Raw genomic sequence first — 23,235 nt, 5'->3', positions numbered from 1 at the left:
CTATCTATCTATCTATCTATCTATCTATCTATCTATCTATCTATCTATCTAATCTATCTATTTATTTATTGTATTTAAGTAGGCTCTACGCCCAGCATGGAGTCCCATGTGGGGCTTGAACTCACAACCCTGAGATCAAGAGCTGAGCCGAGATCAAGAATCAGCTGCTTAACCAACTGAGTCACCCAGGTGCCCCACGTTGCCTCTTTAAATATTGTTCAGCGAGGGTGGGTAAAAGATACAGATATTGGTTTAATTCTTGATGAACAGTAACAGAAATAGAAGGTATGCGACTTCCAAACCAATTCAAGAAACAAGGAGTGGAAATGTAGGGGAGGAGGGGTAATACACCAGAGGTCAGCAGGTGGAAAACAGAGATGACCAATTATAGGGTGATGAAATGCAGTGCACATAAATGGCTTGATAGAAATGTAATTAACACATCCATACTTATAAATGGAGTTTTAACACAACTCTCTCAAAATCAAATAGCCAAAAATATCCAATACGAAGAATTTAAATAATTTAAATAACTATTTGAGTAACAGTAGGATTGATATAACTATAATCAGGATTAACTATTATCAGAATTGATACAGACTTCTATTCCTTAGCTCACCACAATTACAGGATTTGTTTTATACAGAAGTATAGAATGAGGCTTATTCCAAAAATGGTCTTGAGGGCCTTGTAACACTCAGGTATCTGAGGTAAGACTTTGTGGTACTTGTCAGGGATGGTAATCTTCAAGACATCTATTTGAAGGACTGGCAAGAATATACCAAAGAATATATGAAAGAAGTTGCAGTGTTTATCCATTAAAACATCTAAGGATCTATTGTTTTTCTGGGACTAACTTTACCTACTGAAGTAGAGTGCTATTTTATTATGAGAGAAGCTGTCTACATGATCATCTGCATAAATAATCCATTAGGGGCACCTGGCTGGCTAGGTCGGTAGAGCATGCAACTCTTGATCTCAGGATTGTGAGTTTGAGTCCCACACTGGGCATAGAGATTACTTTTAAAAAAGTCAATAAAAATCCAAGAAAACCAACTAAAAAAAAACCTATTAGAACTAGTAAGAAGGTCAGCAGTGTGGACACATAAAAAATTCATAGCTCTTTTATATACATTAATGCCCAATTTAGAAAGGCTCTAGTTCAAAATCACAAGGAAAAACTGAGATATATACAAATTCTGAAAAGCATGTAAGACCTGAGTAATTGGAGATATACCATGTTCTTGGATGGAAGTCAGTATTGCAAAGATGTGGCATGCCCCCACGCCCAACAGATCTATAAATGCAATGCAATCCTAAAATCCCAATAGGACTTAAGTAACTCGACAAGCAATTTATCTGAAAGTGAGGGGCATCTGGGTGGCTCGGTGGGTTGAGCTTCCAACTCTTGATTTTGGCTCAGGTCATGATCTCATGAGTCATGGGACCGAGCCCTGCAGTGGCTCTGCACTCAACAGGGAGTCTGCTTGAAATTCTTTCCCTCTGCCCCTCACCCCACTCGCACGCACGCTCTCCCTCTAAAATGGATAAATCTTTTAAAAAAAGATAAAATTTATCTGAAACTGAAAATGTGTAAGTTTACCAAAGGAAAAAAAAATTCTTTTTTTTTTAAGATTTTATTTATTTGAGAGAAAGCACATGGGGGGGGGGGTCAGAGGGAGAAGCAGACTCCCTGCCGAGCAGGGAGCCCGATGCGGGACTCGATCCAGGGACTCCAGGATCATGACCTGAGCCGAAGGCAGTCGCTTAACCAACTGAGCTACCCAGGCGCCCCCCAAAGGAAAAAAATTTAAGATAACTCTAATGACCTGCCTTAATGGCTAAACAGAATGTAAAGCTAGGATAATCAGTGTTATATTGGACCAGGAAAGTGCAAATTAAAATAACATACTACTTTTCTCACATTGGATTGGCAGAAATGTAAGATAAAAGGAGTTCATGATTGTGAGGCAGGAATGTCCTCATTCAGTGCTGATAGAAGTAAATTGATAGAGCAAGGTTACTAGATTGGTAGCATCTACCACTACCAAAGGAGTGATTAAAAACACACGCAATCTTCAACCCAGCAAGTGCACTGACTGGTAATGTGCCTCAAACAATGACTCGTACAGAAGGAGGAATGTGCAAGGATATTCGGAGAAGTACTGTTTATGACAGAAGAAAATTGGCACTATCCTTGAAGTCTATCAATAGAGTTCAAACAAACCTCCACAATGAACTTCAACAGGTCACTCGAACATTCACACTAGGGATTATTATGCATAAGATTAGGTAGATTGATGGGGGCTGACTAGGTAAGATCTCCAGATGTATTATAAGAAATAAGTTGCAGATTACACACAATGTAAGATTTGTGTTTAAAACAAGCAAACTCTAGGTCTATTGTAAATGCATGAAAAATGTCTGCAAGGAATACACAGTGGTTTCCTTTGCAAGATACCATAATTGTAGTAGAGATAATCAAGGGGCCCTTTAATCTCAACTCCAATATTTTATTACAATGTAGATGTATTTGATTTATTCTGGATAAAAAAAATCAGCTAGCTGACAGACCTAGAGGTAACTTTAATAACTTAGGTACCAAGATACCAACAGATGAGGGGTAAAGAAACATGTGAAGTAGAGAAAATGGAATTCAAGACAAATTCTTGTGGGGTGTCACAATTGGGAGATACTGATTACCTGGAAATTGGAGGCTGCTGAAGGGACAGAGGCTCTCTGAAAAGCACACTACCCAACAGCCTAATTTTGCCTAGAGGACAAGTTTACCTCAACATAATTCAACCCAGAATATCTAATGTGTGATAAGAAGTTAGGTGTTGGGGATTTGGACTTTGTCCTCACTCCATCCAATTTGATCCTTGCCACAAGGTAAGGCAGATCAGGATCCCTGTTCTTTAGATGAGGCTTATGTTAAGTACAAGAATGAGCTAGGGCTGCATGACAGGATTGAAGCTTAGCTCTGACTCTGAAACCAGTATTCTCTCCTAATGCCATTCTCCCCACACTGGACAAGTGTGCAGTCCTCTATAATCAGAGTGGACTATTATGTGCCTTTGCATCTTATTTGTACCTGTGTATTTTAACAACTTCCTGATCTCTTCCACCCCCAATCTAGACTATGCTGCCAGATGGATTTTCCTGAGGACTCCAACCTAGCTCAAAAATCTTTATTCTCTGGCCCCACCTATTGTATTTCCTACTCCTTTTGGGTCACTTTCCTGTAGGTCCCCTAGACTGGAATTTCCAATTTCTGCTGTTCCATATTGCAGTACTGACTAGGTGCAGCATAAACGCAGCTTCCACCCTGAAGCTTTCTCATCCTCTGAGCAGACTGCACACGGATTGGTTAAGGGCCTTCCAGATCAATGGCAATCTGACAGCAGCACTCTCCCCTCTCCTCCACGAACAATTTCAAACCTGCATTCTCTGCAAATCTACATTCCCTCATCCCCCTTTCTCAGCATGTGACCTTGTTTTCTAACTGGAGAAATTCAGAGATCAGTGATCTCTGATATAAGAAGGCTGGTATGAAGGTTGGGAATGTGGACTGGCTTGGAGAGACACCAGAACAAGGTGGCAGGTTGGTGTTAGATTCATGAGTGTAACAAGCCATTGAGTGATTTTCTGACAGCCCAACTATAAATTAAGCTTCTAAACCCTTCTTTTTCCTCCTCATGCAAACGTTATCAATCCCTCCTTTTCTCTAGGCTCCATTCTGTCCTCTTTCCTCAAAAACGGAATTCCTTTCCTCCAATTAGTTGCTTTTCCAGAAGCATCCAAACATGCCCATCACTCCTTTACAAAATTAAAACCTCCAAGCTCCATGTAACACTTCTCCTTGCCTCACTGCCCTCTATCCCTCACACCTTGACAATAACCAACATACTTTCCGTGGCTTCCATGTCCACCTCCTGGTTTCCCACCTCTGATCACTCCTTCCCAATCTTTGTCTCTGTCCCTGGGCAATCTTGAGTGACTGCTTACATACCCATGAACCCCAAATCTGTCTTTAAGAGCTGTCACAACTATCCCGGATCCTGCTATGAACCAGTCACTGGACTGTCCAATCATGATTTACTTCCCTACTCCACAAAAGTACACCACATAGGAGGCAACCAGGCTTGAAGATAGGAACATGCTTAAACCACACAGCTTTTCAGCAGCAGAGCCAGGACCTGAATGCAGGTTGTCAGCACCCATTATCTACCAGACTGGGAAGTCTGTGTGGTGCCTTAAAACTCGTATCCCCGGAGTAACCTTGCTCCAGCTCTCTTCTTCCACAATGAGCCAAAAGTACAAACCAGAAACTGTTAGCACATTTGGCTTTCTTACTTTCCTTCTAGCCCAAACCACGAAGGCCTACTAAATGGTGGCACTACTGTCTCTTGGTTTGGACCACCGTCAAGGTGAGGAATACTGCCAAACCTGGTACCACCTTTGACCTTCCCAGTACCCTTCCCTTAAGACTCAGTCCCAACAGCATGACCGAAATCTGAGGGATCACCATTTGGAAATGCTCAATGGCTCATTACACTCATATATCTAACACTAACCTGACACCTTGTTCTGGCGTCTCTCTAGCCAGCCCACCACATTCCCAACCTACATACCAACCTTCTTGTAGCTTAAAATCCCCATTTACCTAGACAACTCCCCACCCTTCAGGAAAGGCTGGGTAACCCCAAACTGCCTGCATTACCCCTATCTACACCACATCACTTGCCTATTAGTATCACCAAGCAAAATGAGTTTTGTCCCCATGAATCCCAGTGAGGCCCAGAAGCCAGCTTTTGGTTAGAAATAAAAGGAAATAAGAACAGAAAAACTTTATCGTACCATAACGTTATTTAGTTTACTTGTCTTGGTTTCCTACACTTTATTTTTTTAAAGAAAATTTACTAACCTCTCAAGCATCAAAATCTGCTGGGACTTTATAGGAAATATATTTGTACAAGGGGAAAAACTCACCCAGTGCTATAAACGATCCATTTCCTATGAGCACGCTAGTTATGACTTTGTGATGGCTTTATACTGGACAGACCGGGGCTAAAAAAACAATACTCTTAACGGTAACATCAACAATCCTATCAATCTGCTCCATAGTCCTGACCCTAGCAATAGACTTTATGCCACAGATCAAGTACACTTGCCAGCGTGTCAAAAAGAACCTTTATTACTTGTTTTTAATAGCCTCTTATGCTCTTTATGCTTTCTTGCCAGATGCCTTTGGAGCAGGTGCTTTCTGAGCTGGAGCTTTCTGACCCTTCTGAGCCTTTGGAGGTGCTGCCTTCTGGCCTGCAGCTTTCGGGGCAGGAACCTTCTGGGCTGGAGCCTTCTTGACCACAGCGGCCATCTTTTTGGCTGGAACCTTTGCAGCAGCTGCTGCAGCCGCACCCTTAGCAGCAGGTGCTTTTTTAGGAGACGCTTTCATGAGAGCTGCTTTTTGTAGCTTCCTAACTTCAAGCTTGATTATTCTGTTCCTCTGAAAAATTTCAATGTAAGTTATTTATCATGTATGCACACAAAAAACTCTTTTGTTGTTCATCCTATATGTAGAGAATACATATGCAAGAAAACAAACCTTATGTCTAAAACCCCTATGAATTCAACTTTGATCTACCAAGCTTGGGCAAGCAGAATTACCAGACAAGTTTAGGGTTAGAATATAAAAATCCTGTATTAATTTAAAAACTTACCATTTTCTTTGCCTTCATGACTTTATAACGATCAAAATCTGTCATCTTGGCTTTCTGTTAAAAATAAATAAATAATCGCTCATGCCACCTATCACCCCTCCAAAAAAGAAAAGGTCACAATTCAAATGACCCTGAGCCATTACCCTTTCTCTGGCTTCAATCTTCTTGGCCCATCTTGTGGCTGCCCATTTTGTATTGATATCTGCCTTCTGCCAGGCTTGTCGGACATACTTCTGGCGGGCACTAGGAAAGAGCCAAGATCCGATTAAGAAATCAGCTTTGAAGCCACACAGATCCACGGACAGCTTTGAGCCCTCTGAAAGCACAATTTATACTCCCTTAAGTTAAAAAGCAAAGCAAAATGATGTCAAAAGTACCTTTCTCATTCATTATACCTCCAGCCCTAGGTGACACCATATGCCACATACCACTTGGCACACTATGTCTTACTTGAATGTTGTTCACTAAAACAGGATGTCTTACAATCCCAAACACATGATTTTATTTATTTTTAAAGTAAGCTCTAGGTCCAACATGGGGCTTAAACTCACAATCCCAAGATTAAGAGTCACATGCTCTACAGACTAAGTCAGCCAGGAGCCCCTCAAACACACCATTTTAATAAAAAATGCAAACCAGCTCATTTTCTGTGTTTAAAAATTACCTCTGATCTTGCATATAACATCACTCTACTGTAGTGGATGTATACAAAGCAATTTCCTTTTCATAAAGAATGAGGTAAAGCGGGCGCCTGGGTGGCTCAGTTGGTTAAGCGACTGCCTTCAGCTCAGGTCATGATCCCAGGGTCCTGGGATCGAGTCCCGCATCGGGCTCCCTGCTCTGCGGGGAGCCTGCTTCTCCCTCTCCCACTCCCCCTGCTTGTGTTCCCTCTCTCGCTGTGTCTCTCTCTGTCAAATAAATAAATAAAATCTTTAAAAAAAAAAAAAAGAATGAGGTAAAGCTAATCCTCAGGCCTTCTGTACAATAATGCTTAAAGAGATGTGGCCAAACACCACAAAATCTAATTATAACCATTTTGAAGTTTCTTTCAAATATTTCAAGTATCAAATCCCTGCATGCTTAAGAAATAAACCAGCAGGACATGTTACAACACATGTTCCACTGCGGCTGTCTGCGACGGTACCGAGAGTAACCACCACAGTGTTTTAACTTCCATAATCTACATCACATCAAAAAAGAATCACTACTGATTCCCTCAATTCCCTATAAGGAGTCAGGAATAGAACCTCCTTAGTAGCTATCAAAACAAGATGACATATGTCAAATACTTAATAACTGACAAACACTAAAAGCTCAACTAATGACAACTAGTATTGTGAGAGAAAAGAATTGGTATTTTTGTTTTGAAGCTATAGGTGACTAAAACATGTTTGGGAGACCAGAATTCCTTAGGAAGGTCTTTGTTGTGAAAATCCTGAAAGGGGACAAGAAAAAGGACGGCAAATCTGAATAAAGACAGAGCCAGAGAACTGGCAGGGTGGAAAGATAATCACAGGACATTTAAAAAGTAAACAATGGCCACCTACTTCTATTCTGAAAATCCCTCTTCTGAACTGCTTACTCTTCAACACTGTATACTACGTTCTTTCTCAAGAAACAAGATAGCAAAACTTTTTTGAATTAATCTAAGCAAACTTTTACCAGTATATAAGCAAAGCTAAGGGAGGGGTATTGGATGGTGGATAGTTACCTGTGAGGGAATTTGAGGATGAAGTCAGTGAGCTGCATGCACTTGAAAGGCATAGCCTGTCTCCTTACCTGAGTGCAAGGTCCATCAACCAAAGCCTAGAACAAGATAAAAAAATCTCAGTGCAGAACATAATAGCAACCCGAGCGGATCGTCTATATATAGGTCTTTTCAGAATCACCAAATCTCTACTACTTAAATGCTTTTAAGAAAGATAAAACTACTATTAGTAGTGTAGCCTATAACCTAACTCCATGTAACTTACTGGACAAAAATTTTTAAGTCTTTAATCCTTATGTTTCCAACAATCAATGTTATGTTCATTCACAATCTTTGGTCAATCCCTTAGTTTGTGGTCCTCAAATACCAACAGTAGCATACAAGGGCATAGAAGGCTATGTGCCTGGCTTTGTTCTAAATTCGCTTTACACAGACGAACTCATTTAAACCTCACCAATGTTTCAACCCATAATCTGTTAAAAGGTATGCCTTAAGTGGCAGAGGTAATACTCAAACTCAGTAATACTGGCCAACTCAAGTCTGTGCTTGAAATCCCCATTTCGCACTGCCTGTCTCCTCAACGGTAAAATAAACCCACCACCCGCAATATTCCTACCTTAGAGGGCCGTTGGGAAAATTACCATCTATACTGCGTATCAGTCATAACATGTGAAACTGACACTTTTCCTTACACTTACCCTGTTCTGATCAATAACATCTACAATTGCGACCAGCTTCCCAGCATGAGGCCCAAAGGAGACGTAGGCCACCCGGCCAACCTCCACGAAACGCCTGAACACCTAAAATCGAGGGGAAGGGAGAGAATGAGACTTACTAAAAACACTCATTTGTTTATAAGGTTTTGCTGTTCAAAGGCAGTGTAACTAAGTATAGCGAAAAGAACGCTGGGGGAACACGCCCAAGTGCCATGGGACGACCTGATGGATGGACGAAATACGCAGAGCCGGCAGCAGCAAAAGCCGGGTTCCCGCTGGCCTCCAGGCGTATGGGGCCTTCAAAGCCCCAGTCCGGCTGGGCCCCGGTACGCCCCGGGCCGCTCCAGCTTTCTAGCTCTGGCGGCCACGGCGCGCACGCGAGGCCCACGGCGTGCCGGGCCTGCACAGCCCTCCACGCGCTCGTCGGCCGCGCGCCCGGGAAGCTCCTAAACTCCGTGATCCCCCCGCCCAGGGACCCTCACCGCACGCTACCTAAGCTCCGATGGGGGTCGTCCCAAGCTTTCGTTTCCCCTACCAGGCGGAAGTGGAGCGGCATGGCCGCCAGACCAGGAGCCCCGAACAGCAATACTCACCATGTTGGCGGCGCTCGGCGAGAAGGAAGAAGGCCCGCCGGACCGTGCGCATGTGTAGAAGGCCGCCCCGCCCTGAGATGAACGAGTCGTCGACGTGAGCACCGATTGGTTGGGGTAGTACGTGCATACGTGCACGCATGCTCACTGGGAAAACATGGCGGGAGCCTGTCGGAGGTTTGCTACCTTTTCACAGCAACAAGCAGTGAGATTGGCTAGCGGGAGGCAGGTCATCTCTTAGGATTTTCGGGTGAGGAAGAGCACAGAAGCTATGCCTTTCATTATAACTGTGTCCACATTTCATTTTACTTCTTTTAACGTTCTTCCGTTTTTCCTTCTGTTACTCGTAAGTATTTCAGATTTTGGTCTAAATGTTGTTACTCATGGCTTAGTACTAGATTTTTTTCTCTAAGTGATCCCAGCAATTCTGTTAACATTTTATTTTAAAGTAGTTAAGACTTAAAAGAAAAGTTGCAAAACTAGTACAAATAATTCCCATAAATGCTTCTTAGATTCCCCAAATATATACATACTTATGTATGTGTGTATGTATGTATTGAGAGAGAGAGAGAGAGAGAGACGCAGAGGGAATTTATTTATTGAAAGAGAGAGACAGACGCAGAGGGAGAAAGAGAATCCTAAGCAGGCTCCACACCCAATGCAGAGCCCGGCGTGGGGCTTGATCTCACAGCCCTGAAATCATGAACTGAGCAGAAATCAAGAGTCTGATGCTTAAGGACTAAACCACCCAGGCACTTCTCCCCAAATGTTAACATTTTATGTTTGCTTTATTGTTCTATCATTTTTTTTTAAGATTTTTATTTATTTATTGAGAGAGAGTAATAGCATGAGAGGGAGGAGGATCAGAGGGAGAAGCAGACTCCCTGCTGACCGGGGAGCCCTATGCAGGACTCCATCCTGGGACTCCCGGATCAGGACCTGAGCAGAAGGCAGTCGCTTAACCAACTGAGCCACCCAGGTGCCCCTGTTCTATCATTTTTTTTCTGAATCATTTGAGAGGATGTTAGACAAAATGTTCCTTTATCTCTTAACAGCCATTTCCTAAAAAATGAGGACATTATCTTACATAATCAGTACAATGATCAAAATCAGGAAAATTATACTAACAATCTATCATTTATTCTGTAGTTTTATTCACATGTTATCAGTTGTCCCACTTATGTCCTTTAGTGCAAATAAAGGAAAATTTTGTTTCCTGCTTCATGATCTAATGGAGGGTTACAAGTTGGAAGCTGTCATGTCTAGTCTTAATATCTATAATAGTTCCTACATCTTTGTCTTTCATAATACTATAATACTAATAATATTTTAAAATACAGGCAAATTGGTTTATAGACTTTTTTTTTTTTAAGATTTTTAAATTTATTTATTTGACAGAGAGAGACAGCAAGAGCAGGAACACAAGCAGGGGCAGTGGGAGAGGGAGAAGCAGGCCTCCCGCTGAGCAGGAAGCCCGACGTGGGGCTCGATCCCAGGACCCTGGGATCACAACCCAAGCTGAAGGCAGACACTTAACGACTGAGCCACCCAGGCGCCCCTATAGACTGTCTTTCAATATGACCTTGTAGTTTGCCCCATGATCAGATACAGATTATGCATTTTTGGTAGAAATGCTGTGCCCTTGATGCAAAACATAAGAATACACGCATAGGATATCTCTTTGCCTAAATATACAGTGTTATCTTTCATCGCTGGATTAAGGAGATCGTTGTACTGGCAATTCCCAAATGTCTTTCAGTCCTTTCTTCTAAACTCTATGCTAGTATTTTCCAGGACTGTTCTACCAGCCTCCTAAATGACCTGCTTTCTCCACTGCTTCCCTTAATCTATTCTCTGCTCATCAGACATAGGGATCTTAAAAAAAAAATCAGATAACATCACTTTATTGTTAAAACACTTCAGTGGTTTTCTACAGTATTTTCAAATAAAATCTAGGGGTGCTCAGGTCATGATCCTGCAGTCGTGGGATAGAGCCCCACATTGGGCTCCCTGCTAGGCAGGGGAGTCTGTTTCTCCCTCTGCCCCACCTCCCGCTTGTGCTCTCTCTCTCTCAAATAAATAAAATCTTAAAAAAAATAAAATCTAAACTTCTTACTCTAGCCTATAAAGCCCTGCATCATATGCTCCTATATTCAAACACACCTGTGTCATCCCTCCTTTCCCATCCTTATTGTGCCTCAGCTACACTGGTCTTGAACAGGCCAAGTTCTCTCCTTGTCTGTGAGTTTTTCACATGGTGACTCGTCCTGCCAAGAATGCTCTCACCTCTGTTCATACTCAATGCATGGCAGTGCCAACCATCTCTTGTATTTTTTCCCAGATATCTCTTCTAAGAGACTTAACCTATCACATAAAAAAATAGGTTAGTCCCCTTCCTCCTGTCTTAGCTCAATTTATTTCCTCAGAGCTATTATCACAATTGCAATTGTTTGACTTATTTTTCTGTCCACAGATAATAGTTTTGTACCAGTTGGAATCAGTTCCATGAGGGCAGGACTTTGGCCATTTTTTTCTTTGTACAGTAGCCTCAATAAACAGGTAGTGAATGAGTTAGTATTTAGACCTTGGGATCTTGCTTTATAATTACCTTTTTTTTTTTTTTTTTTTTAAGATTTTATTCATTTTTTTTGACAGAGACACAGCGAGAGAGGGAACACAAGCAGGGGGAGAGGGAGAGAGACAAGCAGGCTTCCCGCTGAGCAGGGAGCCCGATGTGGGGCTCCATCCCAGGACCCTGGGATCATGACCTGAGCCGAAGGCAGATGCTTAACGACTGAGCCACCCAGGCGCCCTCTTGCTTTATAATTCAAAGCAAAAGGCATGAATAAGAAAGTTCATAGCAGCACTTTTTTTCTGCTAATAAGCCCCAAACTGGAAACTACTCAAAGGCCGTAAGTAAGAGAATGGATAAAAGTTGTTAGGAATGGAGTCAACAGCAACTATAAGGAACGATACTGATGAATTTACACATAACACCGAAATAAGCCAGATACAAAGAGTATATGCTGTATGATTTAATTTATATAAAATTCAAAACAAGCAATCTATGATTCTTAGAAGTAATGATCATGTTTAACCTTGGTGCAGGCAGCAGTGGCTGGGGAGTAAGAGGCTTCTGAGCTGTTGGTGATGTCTCTTAATGGTCAGCTTGTGACAATTCAAATCTTTACTCTCAGATTTGCGCATAATCTGATTTGCAGGTCTAGGGAGGGGCAAGAATCTGCATTTAAAAACAAGCTCCCCAACTGGTTCACTGAAACACACTTGAAGAAATACCTTGGGATTCTCCAGTTACAGAATTATTTTTCTAAATTTCACTATCTGGGGGCGCCTGGGTGGCTCAGTCGTTGAGCGTCTGCCTTCGGCTCAGGTCATGGTCCCAGGGTCCTGGGATTGAGTCCCGCATTGGGCTCCCTGCTTGGTGGGAGGCCTGCTTCTCCCTCTCCCACTCCCCCTGCTTGTGTTCCCTCTCTCACTGTGTCTCTCTCTGTCAAATAAATAAAATCTTAAAAAAATAAAATAAAATAAATTTCACTATCTGATCATGTCACCCCTGTTTAAAGTTCTCTAAATGTTCATTTTTATCCCCTATTCTACGGGATAAAGTCCAAACTCCCTAGCCTGGCATTCAAGGACCCCCAAAATCTCACCCCAACACCTTCCTAGGTTTTCCCCCCAGCAATTCTGCATCCCTCACTCCTAATCCCGTTGTAGCTATAAGTCTCGCGGCTACTCATGCAGTTGTGTCCCCTCTTCCAAGGATATGATCCCCACTCTCCCTGAAGAATGACACCACGTCCATGAAGAAGCATCTAAAGACCCCTCCCCAAGCAACTCCAAGGAGGTTTTCAGATTTCTTCGAAGCTCCATTAGAATGGGTAGGTAAGTCCAACTAAGACTTATGTACCTCGCGAGGTGGCGGGCGTCCAGGAATGAGCAAGAAAATCAACAGCTACAGACCTCAGAAACCAGACGACCAGCCCAAGCGCACAGCTGAAGTTGGCTGGGTACGCCCCTTCCAGGACCCCCAACGGGCTCGTCCAATCACCGGGAGGAAGGGCAACTTCAGGACCACGCCAGGACCCAATATGGCGTCGTGGACACGCCCAGTAGCTTATCCGGCGCCTCCCTGCGGAGCCACGCTTCCCGCCCTCCGCCGTCTCTGCTCGTCCAATCACGAGAGGAAGGGCTAGCTGAGGGCCGTGCCTGTTAACAAACGTGGCGAGCTGCAGGCGTTCTTAGGCTTGGATCCTTCGAGGGTCGTTCGCGTGGGCTATTTTGGAACCTGTGTCGGTCTGAAGCTGCGCCCCCCTGCGCTTGCTTGTGGCCAGAGATGGATGTGAGGGGCAAAGACGGGCGCCCCGCTTTGGTTTTCTGCCAGGGAGCACCGAACAGAGAGGTAGAGCTGGTCCCGGGTCCCGGCTGGGGGACGCGGAGGACGGCCGCAACACGCCCAGTTCCCCTTAGAGTCCCCGCGGGTGTCAGCGTGTCCAGAGCTGTACTCCTGTAATCAGCTGGATCCCAGAGTACCTGTCAGCTTCAGCTGAGTAGGGGTGTCTCCTTTGTTTCTTTCAGTCACGGGGGATGGAAGCGTCAGTTTAGCAGACAAAATGTTTGTCGAGTTCCCAAAAGAGAAATCTAAGCCTGTTCAAGAAGTGAACCGAAAGCTACCTAGAACCCTGACTTCTTTCTTGTTCCTGTAACCTTTCCGAGATGTGAACACATCCCAGTTATGACCAAACTGGCATGGTAGTCCTAAGCCTACCTGGCACGATATATTTAGAGTGAAAAAAAAGTGCATGTTACATCTACTTTCAAAATTTTCATCTTAGGAGCACGAAAGCCGAGCAAGACAGTGTCTCAGCCCAAGCAACCCAAAGCCATCAGGAATAAACCTGTAGTCCTGCAAAATCAGGTGCGTTGATTCATTGTAATGAGGGAGACTGCACACCAGAGACACCATGGGTCATTTAACCAAACGAAGGAAAAGACTGAGCTACAGAATTGTGGGCAGATGTAAAGTTTAGATGAAATTTAAATGAAACACTGTTTTGATAGGCTCGATGCAAAGCAGGACTGTGTAAAGGGGTCAACATCAGTCCTAGATAGCAAAATGGACCCATGGTCCTGTGTCTGAGAATTTTGTGTAGAAACCCCTTTTCTGAAGCTTTGCATCTGAGTGGTTAATTGAAACTTTCACTCTCAGGGCGCCTGGTGACTCATTCGGTTAAGCGTCTGCCTTTGGCTCAGGTCATGATTATCTGGCTCACTGCTCAGCGGGGAGTCTGTTTCTCCCTCTCCCTGTGCCCCTCCTCCCCCTCGTGCTCTCTCTCTCAAATAAAATCTTACAAAAAGAAACTTTCATTCTGAGAGTCCTTGATTTTAGAGAACAAAGTTTCTACATGAGTAAGAAAGTGGTAGTGCTCAAAGAAGAAGGTTATTATGACACTGTACAGATGTAGTATTGGTTGGCAGACATAATGTTTCTTTTTAACTTTATAATGGTCTTTATTTGTATCTTTTTTTTTTCTGCCTGAAGGAAGAGCCATGCAGATTTTACTTTTCTCAGTCAGAGCTAATGTTTAGGTCACAGAAATGCTGATGAGACATATAGAAGGAAAGAACTCTGAAGGTTTTATCAATGGCGAAGTTTTAGATCTTTTATATTGTAGAGCAGAAGGTAAGGTCACAAACCACGGGTGATGGCGTATTCTGTGATGAGAAAGATGCCCATGAGGAAGACATTGGCCTATTAAATCATGGGGACCTTAGTAAGAGCAAATGAAGGGTTTTTTGTTGTTGTTGTTGTTGTTGTTTTAGCAACCCATTAGTTGCCTCACTTCCAGCTACCAGTTCCCAAAGAGGTGATGGACTCTGACATGGGTCAGGACTACTGGGATGTAGCACCCAGCTCTTCAGCAGTACAAGTTTGTCCAGTACTCCAAATGCCTGGATGGGGTATTTTGTGGTCTGTTTTTTGTGTTTAGCAACTAAAGAGGTAGTGTTGGGTTCTGTGCTTTCAAAAGATTGGTCCAGTGTCAAGAAAATACTTGGGAAATATAGCAGATCTAAGGAACGTGGTAAGGCCACAGCAAATGTGAAGGCTTCTGTTGCCTTTAAGTATAAGTAGTTGACAGAAAGAAATCATCATGCCCTAAAATAAATAATTAAACTCCTTATTCTCCGTGGAAGACAGAATATTCCTTTGCATGGAAAGCTCACTAACACTAAGATTATATATACATTCTCACATTATATTACAGAACTGGACCCACTGTTAAAAGAAAATGTTAGCTATCTACTCTGGAAACAGCTGAACACTTGTAAAATGAACTGGTCAAGCTAATGGGCCCCTCAATCCAGAACAAGCTCCAGGAACGGGTAAAAGCAGATACATTTTTTAGTGTAATCATAGATAGCACTGGTATCTCTCCCAGAGGAAGTCTCCCCCTCTTTGTGTGCTGTTTTCACCAGAGTGCAGAAGGTAAGGTGGAGCTTTGTTAAGATCTGATTGATTTTGTGGAGGCTGTTGACATGACTGAGAATCTCTTCCAGAGAATAGCAGTCTGGGGTTTACCAGAGGAGCTCCTGTGGGGTTTCATTTTTCCATCAATGAGCAGCTGGCAAGGATTTCTGACAGCTTTCCCGAGGTCTTGTTCTTGACCTCTAAGATGTGGGAGATGGCTTCAGCTATTATATGGTCCTATGCAGTGGAGCCAGTTACCAAGCTTCTAGATAGTGTAGGCAAAGTCATGGACTTCCAAAGGCACTCTCAGAACACTTCACCACTTGGCTGGGATTGCTGCAGGCATTCCTGAACGAGGAGGGGGAACGAGGAGGAAGAAGAGTGGGAGAAAAGCATCAGAGAAAAATGCCAGGTGGGGCAGACTCTCAGAGTCTGAGCCTTTTCACAGTGGAGTATACAATCACCATCAAAGTTTTCCAGGAAATAGGCACCTACAGGGGTGCTGAGAGGCCGTTTTTATTCTATCAGCAAGTTTGACTTTACGGTGATGACGCTGTGTGTTGAGTACATCTTCATATACTAAATCCTTGCCTCAGGCTGGATTGGCTGAGGCAGGCTGATACTGACCCCATTCACTTGTCTGACGAAGCCAACATTGTCATCCAGAGGTTCCTGAAGATGAGGGGCAGTGGGACCCAGGCTTTGTGCCCAGGTACAATGAAGTAAAGCACGAGAATTGAAGAATATCCTCACACTTTCACTTTCCCCCATGATGTGTGGCCAGCAAGTTTCCCCTAATGTCTTCATAGCCACAGGCCTCCAAGAGAACCACAGAAAGTCCTTGTTCATTCCCCCTTCTGAACCATGTCGTTTCTGAGGTGCAGGAGCAGCTGTTGAAATGCTTGCTGGGATTCATTGCTCAGTACCTCATCCCACACCATCTGCATCTGCTGGAGAATGATGAGCCTGAGGTGGCACTGTATGAGGCATTCAAGGGAGATGGTCCCTACCTGGACTGGTTGTAGAGCAGAGCTGTAGAGGTAGATGGCTGAATGGATGGATGTTCCTAGGCAGGGGCAGCCATATAATATCCTTGCTGCCATACACTTGAACTTCATTTCCTACCCCAGCATCAGTACATCCACTATGCTGGCCACTATGCCTATTCATGTCCAATCTGCAGCAGGAGAGAATCTGAATCTGATGAGGCACTCTGGAAGGGAGGAAAGGCTTGTTTGGCCTGGCCCTGACATGAATTCCTCAGGACATCTGATAGGCATCAGGTCTTGGGTGAACTTGACCCAGAGTGGCCGGCAGGCTCTCGGGATTGCTGAGCTTATAACTGGTACTTGGAACTTGCCCTAGGGCACATGTGTCTGCTGAACATATTTTTGAGTTTCGCTACTTGATTTATGTGATTGTTTTAAAAAGGCTTTCCAGTGTAAATGGAGCTTGCTCTTTTACTAGGGGAGGTAAATCTTGTGAACTTTTAATGTGGTCAGGTTGAAGGACAATTGCATAAAAAGCAATCAGGCGTGCTCAATATATTTAAAATTTAATCACCGTGGTTCAGTAAAGAAAATAGAATTACGTGTGGAGTTCTTAAATGCAAGTGGCCTTGTATGTTTTCTTTACCTACTGTTATTAGATTAAAATTTTGCAGAGAAACCCTGGGTAGAAACGCAAGCACACTTTTTTTTTTTTTTTTTTTTAAAGCAACAATATTTAGGGCGCCTGGGTGGCTCAGTCGGTTGAGCGACTGCCTTTGGCTCAGGTCATGATCCTGGAGTCCCGGGATCGAGTCCCACGTCGGGCTCCCTGCTCAGCGAGGAGCCTGCTTCTCCCTCTGACCCTCCCCCATCTCATGCTCTCTCTCTCTCATTCTCTCTCTCAAATAAATAAATAAAATCTTAAAAAAAATAATATAAAAGCAACAATATTTAATCATTAGTACAGTCAAGGAATCCTTTTATGGGACCTGAGACAAGGAAGAGGGAGGAAAAAGGGGACCTTAGAGAGAAGGGAAGAGATAGAGAAAGAGCAAAAAAAGACATGTACATAGTGAGGAGGCCATCTGTGTTCTGGCAGAGAGAAGCAGGGTGGTTTTGCTGGAAGAAACACAGGCTGTTGAATCAGCCCTGGGTTCACATCTCCCCTCTGTCCCTCTCTGGTTGTGTGATGTTGATTGAGTTACTTAACCTTTTAATGGCCTTTCCTCTCTGAAATCAAGGTTTGAGAGCTCTCTGTATTTCCCTAAACATTCCTGGAAGTGTGCACTGGGGTAGAAGATGTGAAAAATACTTTGTAGATTATAAGTTTGTAGATGTGGTTAACTACCCGGTGCTAAGAGATTTGTTGTGAGACCATCATTCACTGATTCATTTATTTAGCAAACTCATATGCACGCATAATGATTACAGCTCTCATTTGTTGCTTACAAGTGCCAAGCCCTGCCCTAAGTAAGGCCCTGTGGTCAATAAGACAGCCTCCGCCCTCAAAGAGCTCTACTTGTGGAATAGGTCTTCTCTGAGGAGACTGCTCTGTAGCTCAGCACTGCAGCCTGGGATGAATTCACCTGATAGGACTGGGCTCCATAGCCTGGGGCAGCCTCTCCCTCAGAAGCGTTGGATTTGGTTTATTCTCACCTCTGTGCTCATTTGAGCTGGGAACAGGGGAGGGCTTTTCCTCCGGCCTTGAGGGCTGGCAGAGCTCTGGAACAGTGGGACAGGAGCACCCTCTGTGATGGCTGTGTTGGAACTCACTGATATTCCCTATTCCACTGTAGAATGAGTTTATCTCGGAAAGGTCAGGCTGTCTGCTTGGGGAAAGGGTGGCAGAGATGTAGGAGGTTTGCGGGAGAGCTGGAGGGTTGGTTGGGATCCTACGGTGAGGTTGGTGCTCTTGCACCAGTGGACAGAGTCCCTTCTGAAAAAGGAAAGAGACAGAGACACATAGAATGGCCGTTAGCTCCAGGAAAAGTACTTATGATGTCTTAGCTGGCTTGACACTTCAGTACTTTGGATTTCTTTGACCTATGGTATCTCCTCATTGAGGGTCCTGGGAGGTAGGGAAATGACTGTGATGGGAGACCATATGCTATTGTCAACAGACACTTGGACGATGTTACCGATATGTCTATGACTCTGAGCAAGTTACGTGCTTTCTCTCAACCTCAGCTTCCTTCGTGATAAAACAAGGATGACAGATGTCAACCTCAAGGGCTGTTAGGACGAAATGGGACCATCTGTATCAGGGCTCTGCAAACTCTTCTTGCAGAGGGCCTAATAGTGAATATTTTAGACATTGCTGGCCATACAGTCTCAGCCACAGCTATTCAACTCTGCTGTTGTAGTGCAAAAGCAGCCATAGATACTATGATAGTGTGATGGAGCCCATTTCACACCAGAGTGTATTTTTATCCCTGACCATGGTTCTGAAATGCAGAGAAAGGCAATGAGACTACCCCTACTGAGAGGTCAAGTTCTAAGATGATTCAGAAGTGAGTTTTAGATAGACAAGAGCAAAGCAACAAAATCAGAGGCCTCTTGGAACACCACTACTTTTTAGGAAGGAAGAGGGCAGGTGGCAAAAGGTATGGGAGGTAAGCAAACAACATACAGACAGACTCTTGGTAAAGATGGCTGATAGAATACAAATATCTAGTTGCATTCCTTCTTTACACTCCACTGTAAAACTGTGATGAGACTCCTTAGACACTGGGCAATCCTTGTTTATCTTCTCATATTTAAGGTAGGGGGTGAAGTAAAAATGGAGGTTGTCAGTAGTTGACTCAAGCTTCACTATAGGATAATTTTACTGGGGAACTCCAAATGCCAACAACCCCCTTTTTTTTTTAAGAGAGTGGGGGAGGGACAGAGGGAGAGAGAGAGAGAGAGAGAGAGAATCTTAAGCAGGTTTCATGCCCAGTGTGAGCCCGACATGGGGCTCAATCTCAGAACCTTGAGATCATGACCTGAGCTGAAATCAAGTGTCAGACGCTTAACCTTCTGAGCCACCCAGACACCCCACCAACAACACATTTTTCCTTCATGGGCTGCTTGGATTCCCCATAAAAGAAGGCTCTTCCAAAGTTCTGCCTGGAGGGCAAGGGTAACCTAGAGCCCCCAGGGTTAATGGGGGTAGAGGGCTTGAAGTCTAAACACTGAATACACCCCACTTCCCTTAATCCTGCTGTTTGGGGGTATGATGCCTCCACCCTCAACTGATTTGTGCCTTTCAGTTCCTCTGCCTGCACTAGGGAGAGGTAGTCTCTCATCAGCAAAGAGCGGGAGAAGGGATCCAGGGAGCTCCTACTTTTCAAACAGCTTTAAACTAATCTTATTTATTTTATGCCCACCAACCCAACTTCCAGCTGTACCTAATCCACAAATTCCTGAGCTTTTTGAGGATGCTACTATTTAATTGGTTGATTCTTAATTTCCTCATTGATTTAGGTTAGGATTTCTTGGGTCTGCTAAGTCAGTTACCGCTGGCTGGTCAGCATTTCATGTGCAAAATGTTGCTGCCTTCTTTTCTCCTGTTCTCTCCATGCATGTGGATTTGTGCTGGTATGGACAGCCTTCTTCAAAAGCAGTCTGGATCCTAACCTTCTCCCTACTAAACCCTTTTCCTCCACTGTTTTCACATCTCAATTAATGGCCACCCTGTACTTCCAGTTGCTGAGGCAAAATTTCAGAATAATTCTTGAATCCTCCTGTCTCTCACTCCACATACATCAGCAATCTTGTGGGCTCTATTTTCAAATATATGCAGGATCTGGACATTGCTTACAGCCTCCATTGCTACCACTCAATCTAAGCTACCAGCACCTCTCATCTGGATGATTCTAATTGCCTACCAATTGGTTTTCCTGTTTTTGCCCTTGTACCCTTCACTTTATTTTTCTCACTGCAGCTAGACAGTAGACCCTTTAAAACAGAAGCCAGCTGTCCTTCCTTTGTCCAGACCCTCCAGTGGTTTCCTCTTGTCCTGTCTACTTCCTGTTAGCTCTCTGACTTTATTTCCTACATCTTCTAGTTCCTTCTGCTCCAACCACACTGGCCTCCTCTCTGTATCTTGAACATGTTCCTACCCCAGGGCCTTTGCACATACCGTATCCTTTGCTTAGAATGCTCTTCCACCAGATATTCAAACAGCTGATTCCTTCACTTTCCTCAAGTGTCATCTCATCAGAAAAGACTTTCCTGACCTATTTACATGAAGTAGCAATCCCCATATCCTGCTTCTCGCACTCTCTATCCCCCATACCCCACTTTATTTTTCTCTGGATTAGTTACAAACCCCTGTGCATTATGTATTTAGTTTCTTAGTATCTGTTTCCCCCACTAGAATGTCAGCTCCATAAAGGCAAGGATTTTGTCTGCTTTGTTCATTGGTATAGCCACAGCACCTAGAACAGGATCTGACTCAGAGGACACACTCCATTAATATGAATGAATGAATTGAATAATTCTATTAAAAGAAACTGAGTCACAGGGAACCTAGGAAGTTTAGGTCAAGGTCACTCAGCAATGAACAGCAGAACTGGGATTTGAACCAGGTTTGTGTGGTGCCAGAGCTTGAGTTCCTAATAATTTTGATATTTGGGAAGAATTTTGTTTTAAAGATTTTATTTATTTATTTAATTGACAGAGAGAGAGAGACAGCATGAGGGGGAACACAAGTAGGGGGAGTGGGAGAGGGAGAAGCAGGCTTCCAGTCGAGTAGGGAGTCTGATGCGGGGCTCGATCCCAGGACCCCGGGATCATGACCTGAGCTGAAGGCAGTCACTGAACCAACTGAGCCACCCAGGTGCCCCTTTGGGAAGAATTTTTAATGAGGTGTGAAGGTGCTGATGATATACCACTGTGAAAGAGGTAAGATATAGTAACTCCAGCATGATCTTAGCTATGTAAGAATGTGTGGAGAAAAGGATCCAGAAAGAAAAATATCAAATATAAAGCAGTGAGTTTCTGAGTGTTTTTAAAAGTATATTTAAAACTTTTTTATTGTAGACAATTGTGAAGTACAGGCAGACAGAAGTACAAAGCAGACAGAATAGTATAACGAACCTCCCCTGTACCTATCAGCCCAGCCTCAAGGACTATCAAACCATATGCCAGCCCTATTCCATTTACTCACAGATGCGATGGTCAATTTTATGTGTGAACTTGGCTAGACTACAGACCCTAGTTATTCATTAATTTAGGTGTTGCCGTGAAGGTTTGTAGATGTGATTAGAGCCCACCATCTGACATTTTTAAGTAAAGGAGATTATTCTAGATAATCTTGGTGAACCTGACTAAATCAGTTGGAATACCCTAAGAGCAGAGCCAAGGCTTCCCTGAGCAAGCAGAAATTCCACATGTAGTCTTTGCACATACTGTGTCGGTTGCTTAGAAGGCTCTCCCAGCAGGTGTTCAAATGGCTGACTTCTTCACTTGTGGATGGAAGTGTTAGCTCAAGCCCTTCCTGACAGCCTGCCCTGTGGATTTCAGACTTGCCTTCAGCCCCCACGATCACATGAACCAATTTCTTTTTTTTTTTTTAAAGATTTATTTATTTGAGACAGAGAGAATGAGAGACAGAGAGCATTTGAGGGAGGAGTGTCAGAGGGAGAAGCAGACTCCCCGCCGAGCAGGGAGCCCAATGTGGGACTCGATCCCGGGACTCCAGGATCATGACCTGAGCTGAAGGCAGTCGCCTAACCAACTGAGCCACCCAGGCGCCCCACATGAACCAATTTCTTGCAAAACCAGTACCTTCACATATATCTCCTACTAGTTCTCTTTCTCTGGCTAAACCCTGACTGATACACCAGGTATATCATTTCATCTGGAAATAGTTTAGCAAGTATCTAAATGGTAAGGATTCTTGAAAAACAAACAAAAAACAACCCACAATTCCATCATCCCCCCCTAAACAAAAATTAAAAGCAGTTCCTTGATATAATCAAATGTTCAGACCTCCAGTTGTCACATTATTTTATAATACTAAAAATATTTTTCAGCTACTGATTTTTTTTCAGCATCTTTAGTGAGGGGGAGAAAAAGAAAACGCGGTGTGGGAAGAAATTTCTCCTTGGCGCCAGCAGAGGGCCTCACGTCTCCTGTGTTTTCAGAGGAAAGACGTTTGTCTGGTTTCTCCAATAACCTCAGTCACTCAGCCCAGCGCTCAGCACATAGTAGTCTTCTGGAAAATGTATGGTGAGTGAATGAATGAATAAATAAATGGGTGAAAGAAATACTTTTTAAACTTGTATTCATTGGCTATACTCTGTGCCAGACACTGGCTATGTGCTATATTTTCTCTTTTCTTATAACCATCCCATGAGGTAGGTATTATCCTTATTTTATTTATGAGGAAATCAGGGCTCAAAGAAATTGAAAGGCTTTCTGAAGATCATAGAGGTAGAAAATCTTTGAGTTAACCTAGATCTATGATTCATTTTATTTTATTATTTATTTATTTATTATTATTTTTAAAGATTTTATTAATTTATTTGACAGAGAGAGACACAGCGACAAAGGGAACACAAGCAGGGCGAGTGGGAGGGGAGAAGCAGGCTTCCCGCCGTGCAGGGAGCCCGATGTGGGGCTTGATCCCAGGATCCTGGGATCATGACCTGAGCCAAAGGCAGACGCTTAACGACTGAGCCACCCAGGCGCCCCTATTTATTTATTTTTTATTTATTTTTATAGATTTTATTTATTTATTTATTTGACAGAGAGAGAGAGAGAGCGAGAGCAGGAACACAAGCAAGGGGAATGGGAGAGGGAGAAGCAGGCTTCTTGCCGAGCAGGGAGCCCGATGTGGGACTCGATCCCAGGACCCTGGGATCATGACCTGAGCCAAAGGCAGACGCTTAACGACTGAGCCACCCAGGCACCCCCTATTTATTTTTTAATAAAGATTTTATTTATTTATTTGATAGAGAGAGACACAGCGAGAGAGGGAACACAAGCAGGGGGAGTGGGAGAGGGAGAAGCAGGCTTCCCGCTGAGCAGGGAGCCGG

At 43.6% G+C, this 23,235-nt stretch overlaps 1 protein-coding gene and 1 long non-coding RNA gene across 4 annotated transcripts; one reads left to right on the top strand and one right to left on the bottom strand.

The window, feature by feature from the left end:
• Nucleotides 1–5,174: 5,174 nt before the first annotated feature.
• On the bottom strand, nt 5,175–8,964 carry RPL14 (ribosomal protein L14). The gene is made up of 6 exons (XM_034992527.1): nt 8,738–8,964; nt 8,127–8,228; nt 7,432–7,526; nt 5,864–5,963; nt 5,721–5,774; nt 5,175–5,506 (listed from the first exon to the last, which is right to left on the bottom strand). Exons 1-6 carry the CDS (start codon nt 8,738–8,740, stop codon nt 5,228–5,230), a joined length of 633 nt encoding a protein of 210 aa, XP_034848418.1. The 5' UTR covers nt 8,741–8,964; the 3' UTR covers nt 5,175–5,227.
• Nucleotides 8,897–22,455, top strand: LOC118002211. Of its 3 annotated transcripts, none has more exons than XR_004676991.1 (4): nt 8,897–8,984; nt 12,516–12,633; nt 13,588–13,670; nt 22,249–22,455. It is a non-coding gene; the product is annotated as an uncharacterized LOC118002211 (long non-coding RNA). The 3 variants fall into 3 exon arrangements; XR_004676987.1 differs by having other exon boundaries at nt 12,516–12,637; XR_004676990.1 differs by having other exon boundaries at nt 12,516–12,637; nt 22,231–22,455.
• Nucleotides 22,456–23,235: the final 780 nt, after the last annotated feature.

The sequence above is a fragment of the Mirounga leonina genome, unplaced genomic scaffold (assembly GCF_011800145.1).
Source record: "Mirounga leonina isolate KUSES-001 unplaced genomic scaffold, KU_Mleo_1.0 Mir_115, whole genome shotgun sequence".
Lineage (NCBI taxonomy): Eukaryota > Metazoa > Chordata > Mammalia > Carnivora > Phocidae > Mirounga > Mirounga leonina.
The sequence above is the reverse complement of the archived record's forward strand: the minus strand, read 5'-3'. Positions and strand labels throughout refer to the sequence as shown.

Bases quoted from the DNA above. Each gene is read 5' to 3' on its own strand.
- RPL14 (XM_034992527.1), bottom strand. The intron at 7,527-8,126 runs GTAAGTGTAAGG...ATCTTGTTCTAG, and splicing joins ATGTTATTGATCAGAACAGG to GCTTTGGTTGATGGACCTTG. The intron at 5,507-5,720 runs GTAAGTTTTTAA...GAAATTTTTCAG, and splicing joins TCATGAAGGCAAAGAAAATG to AGGAACAGAATAATCAAGCT.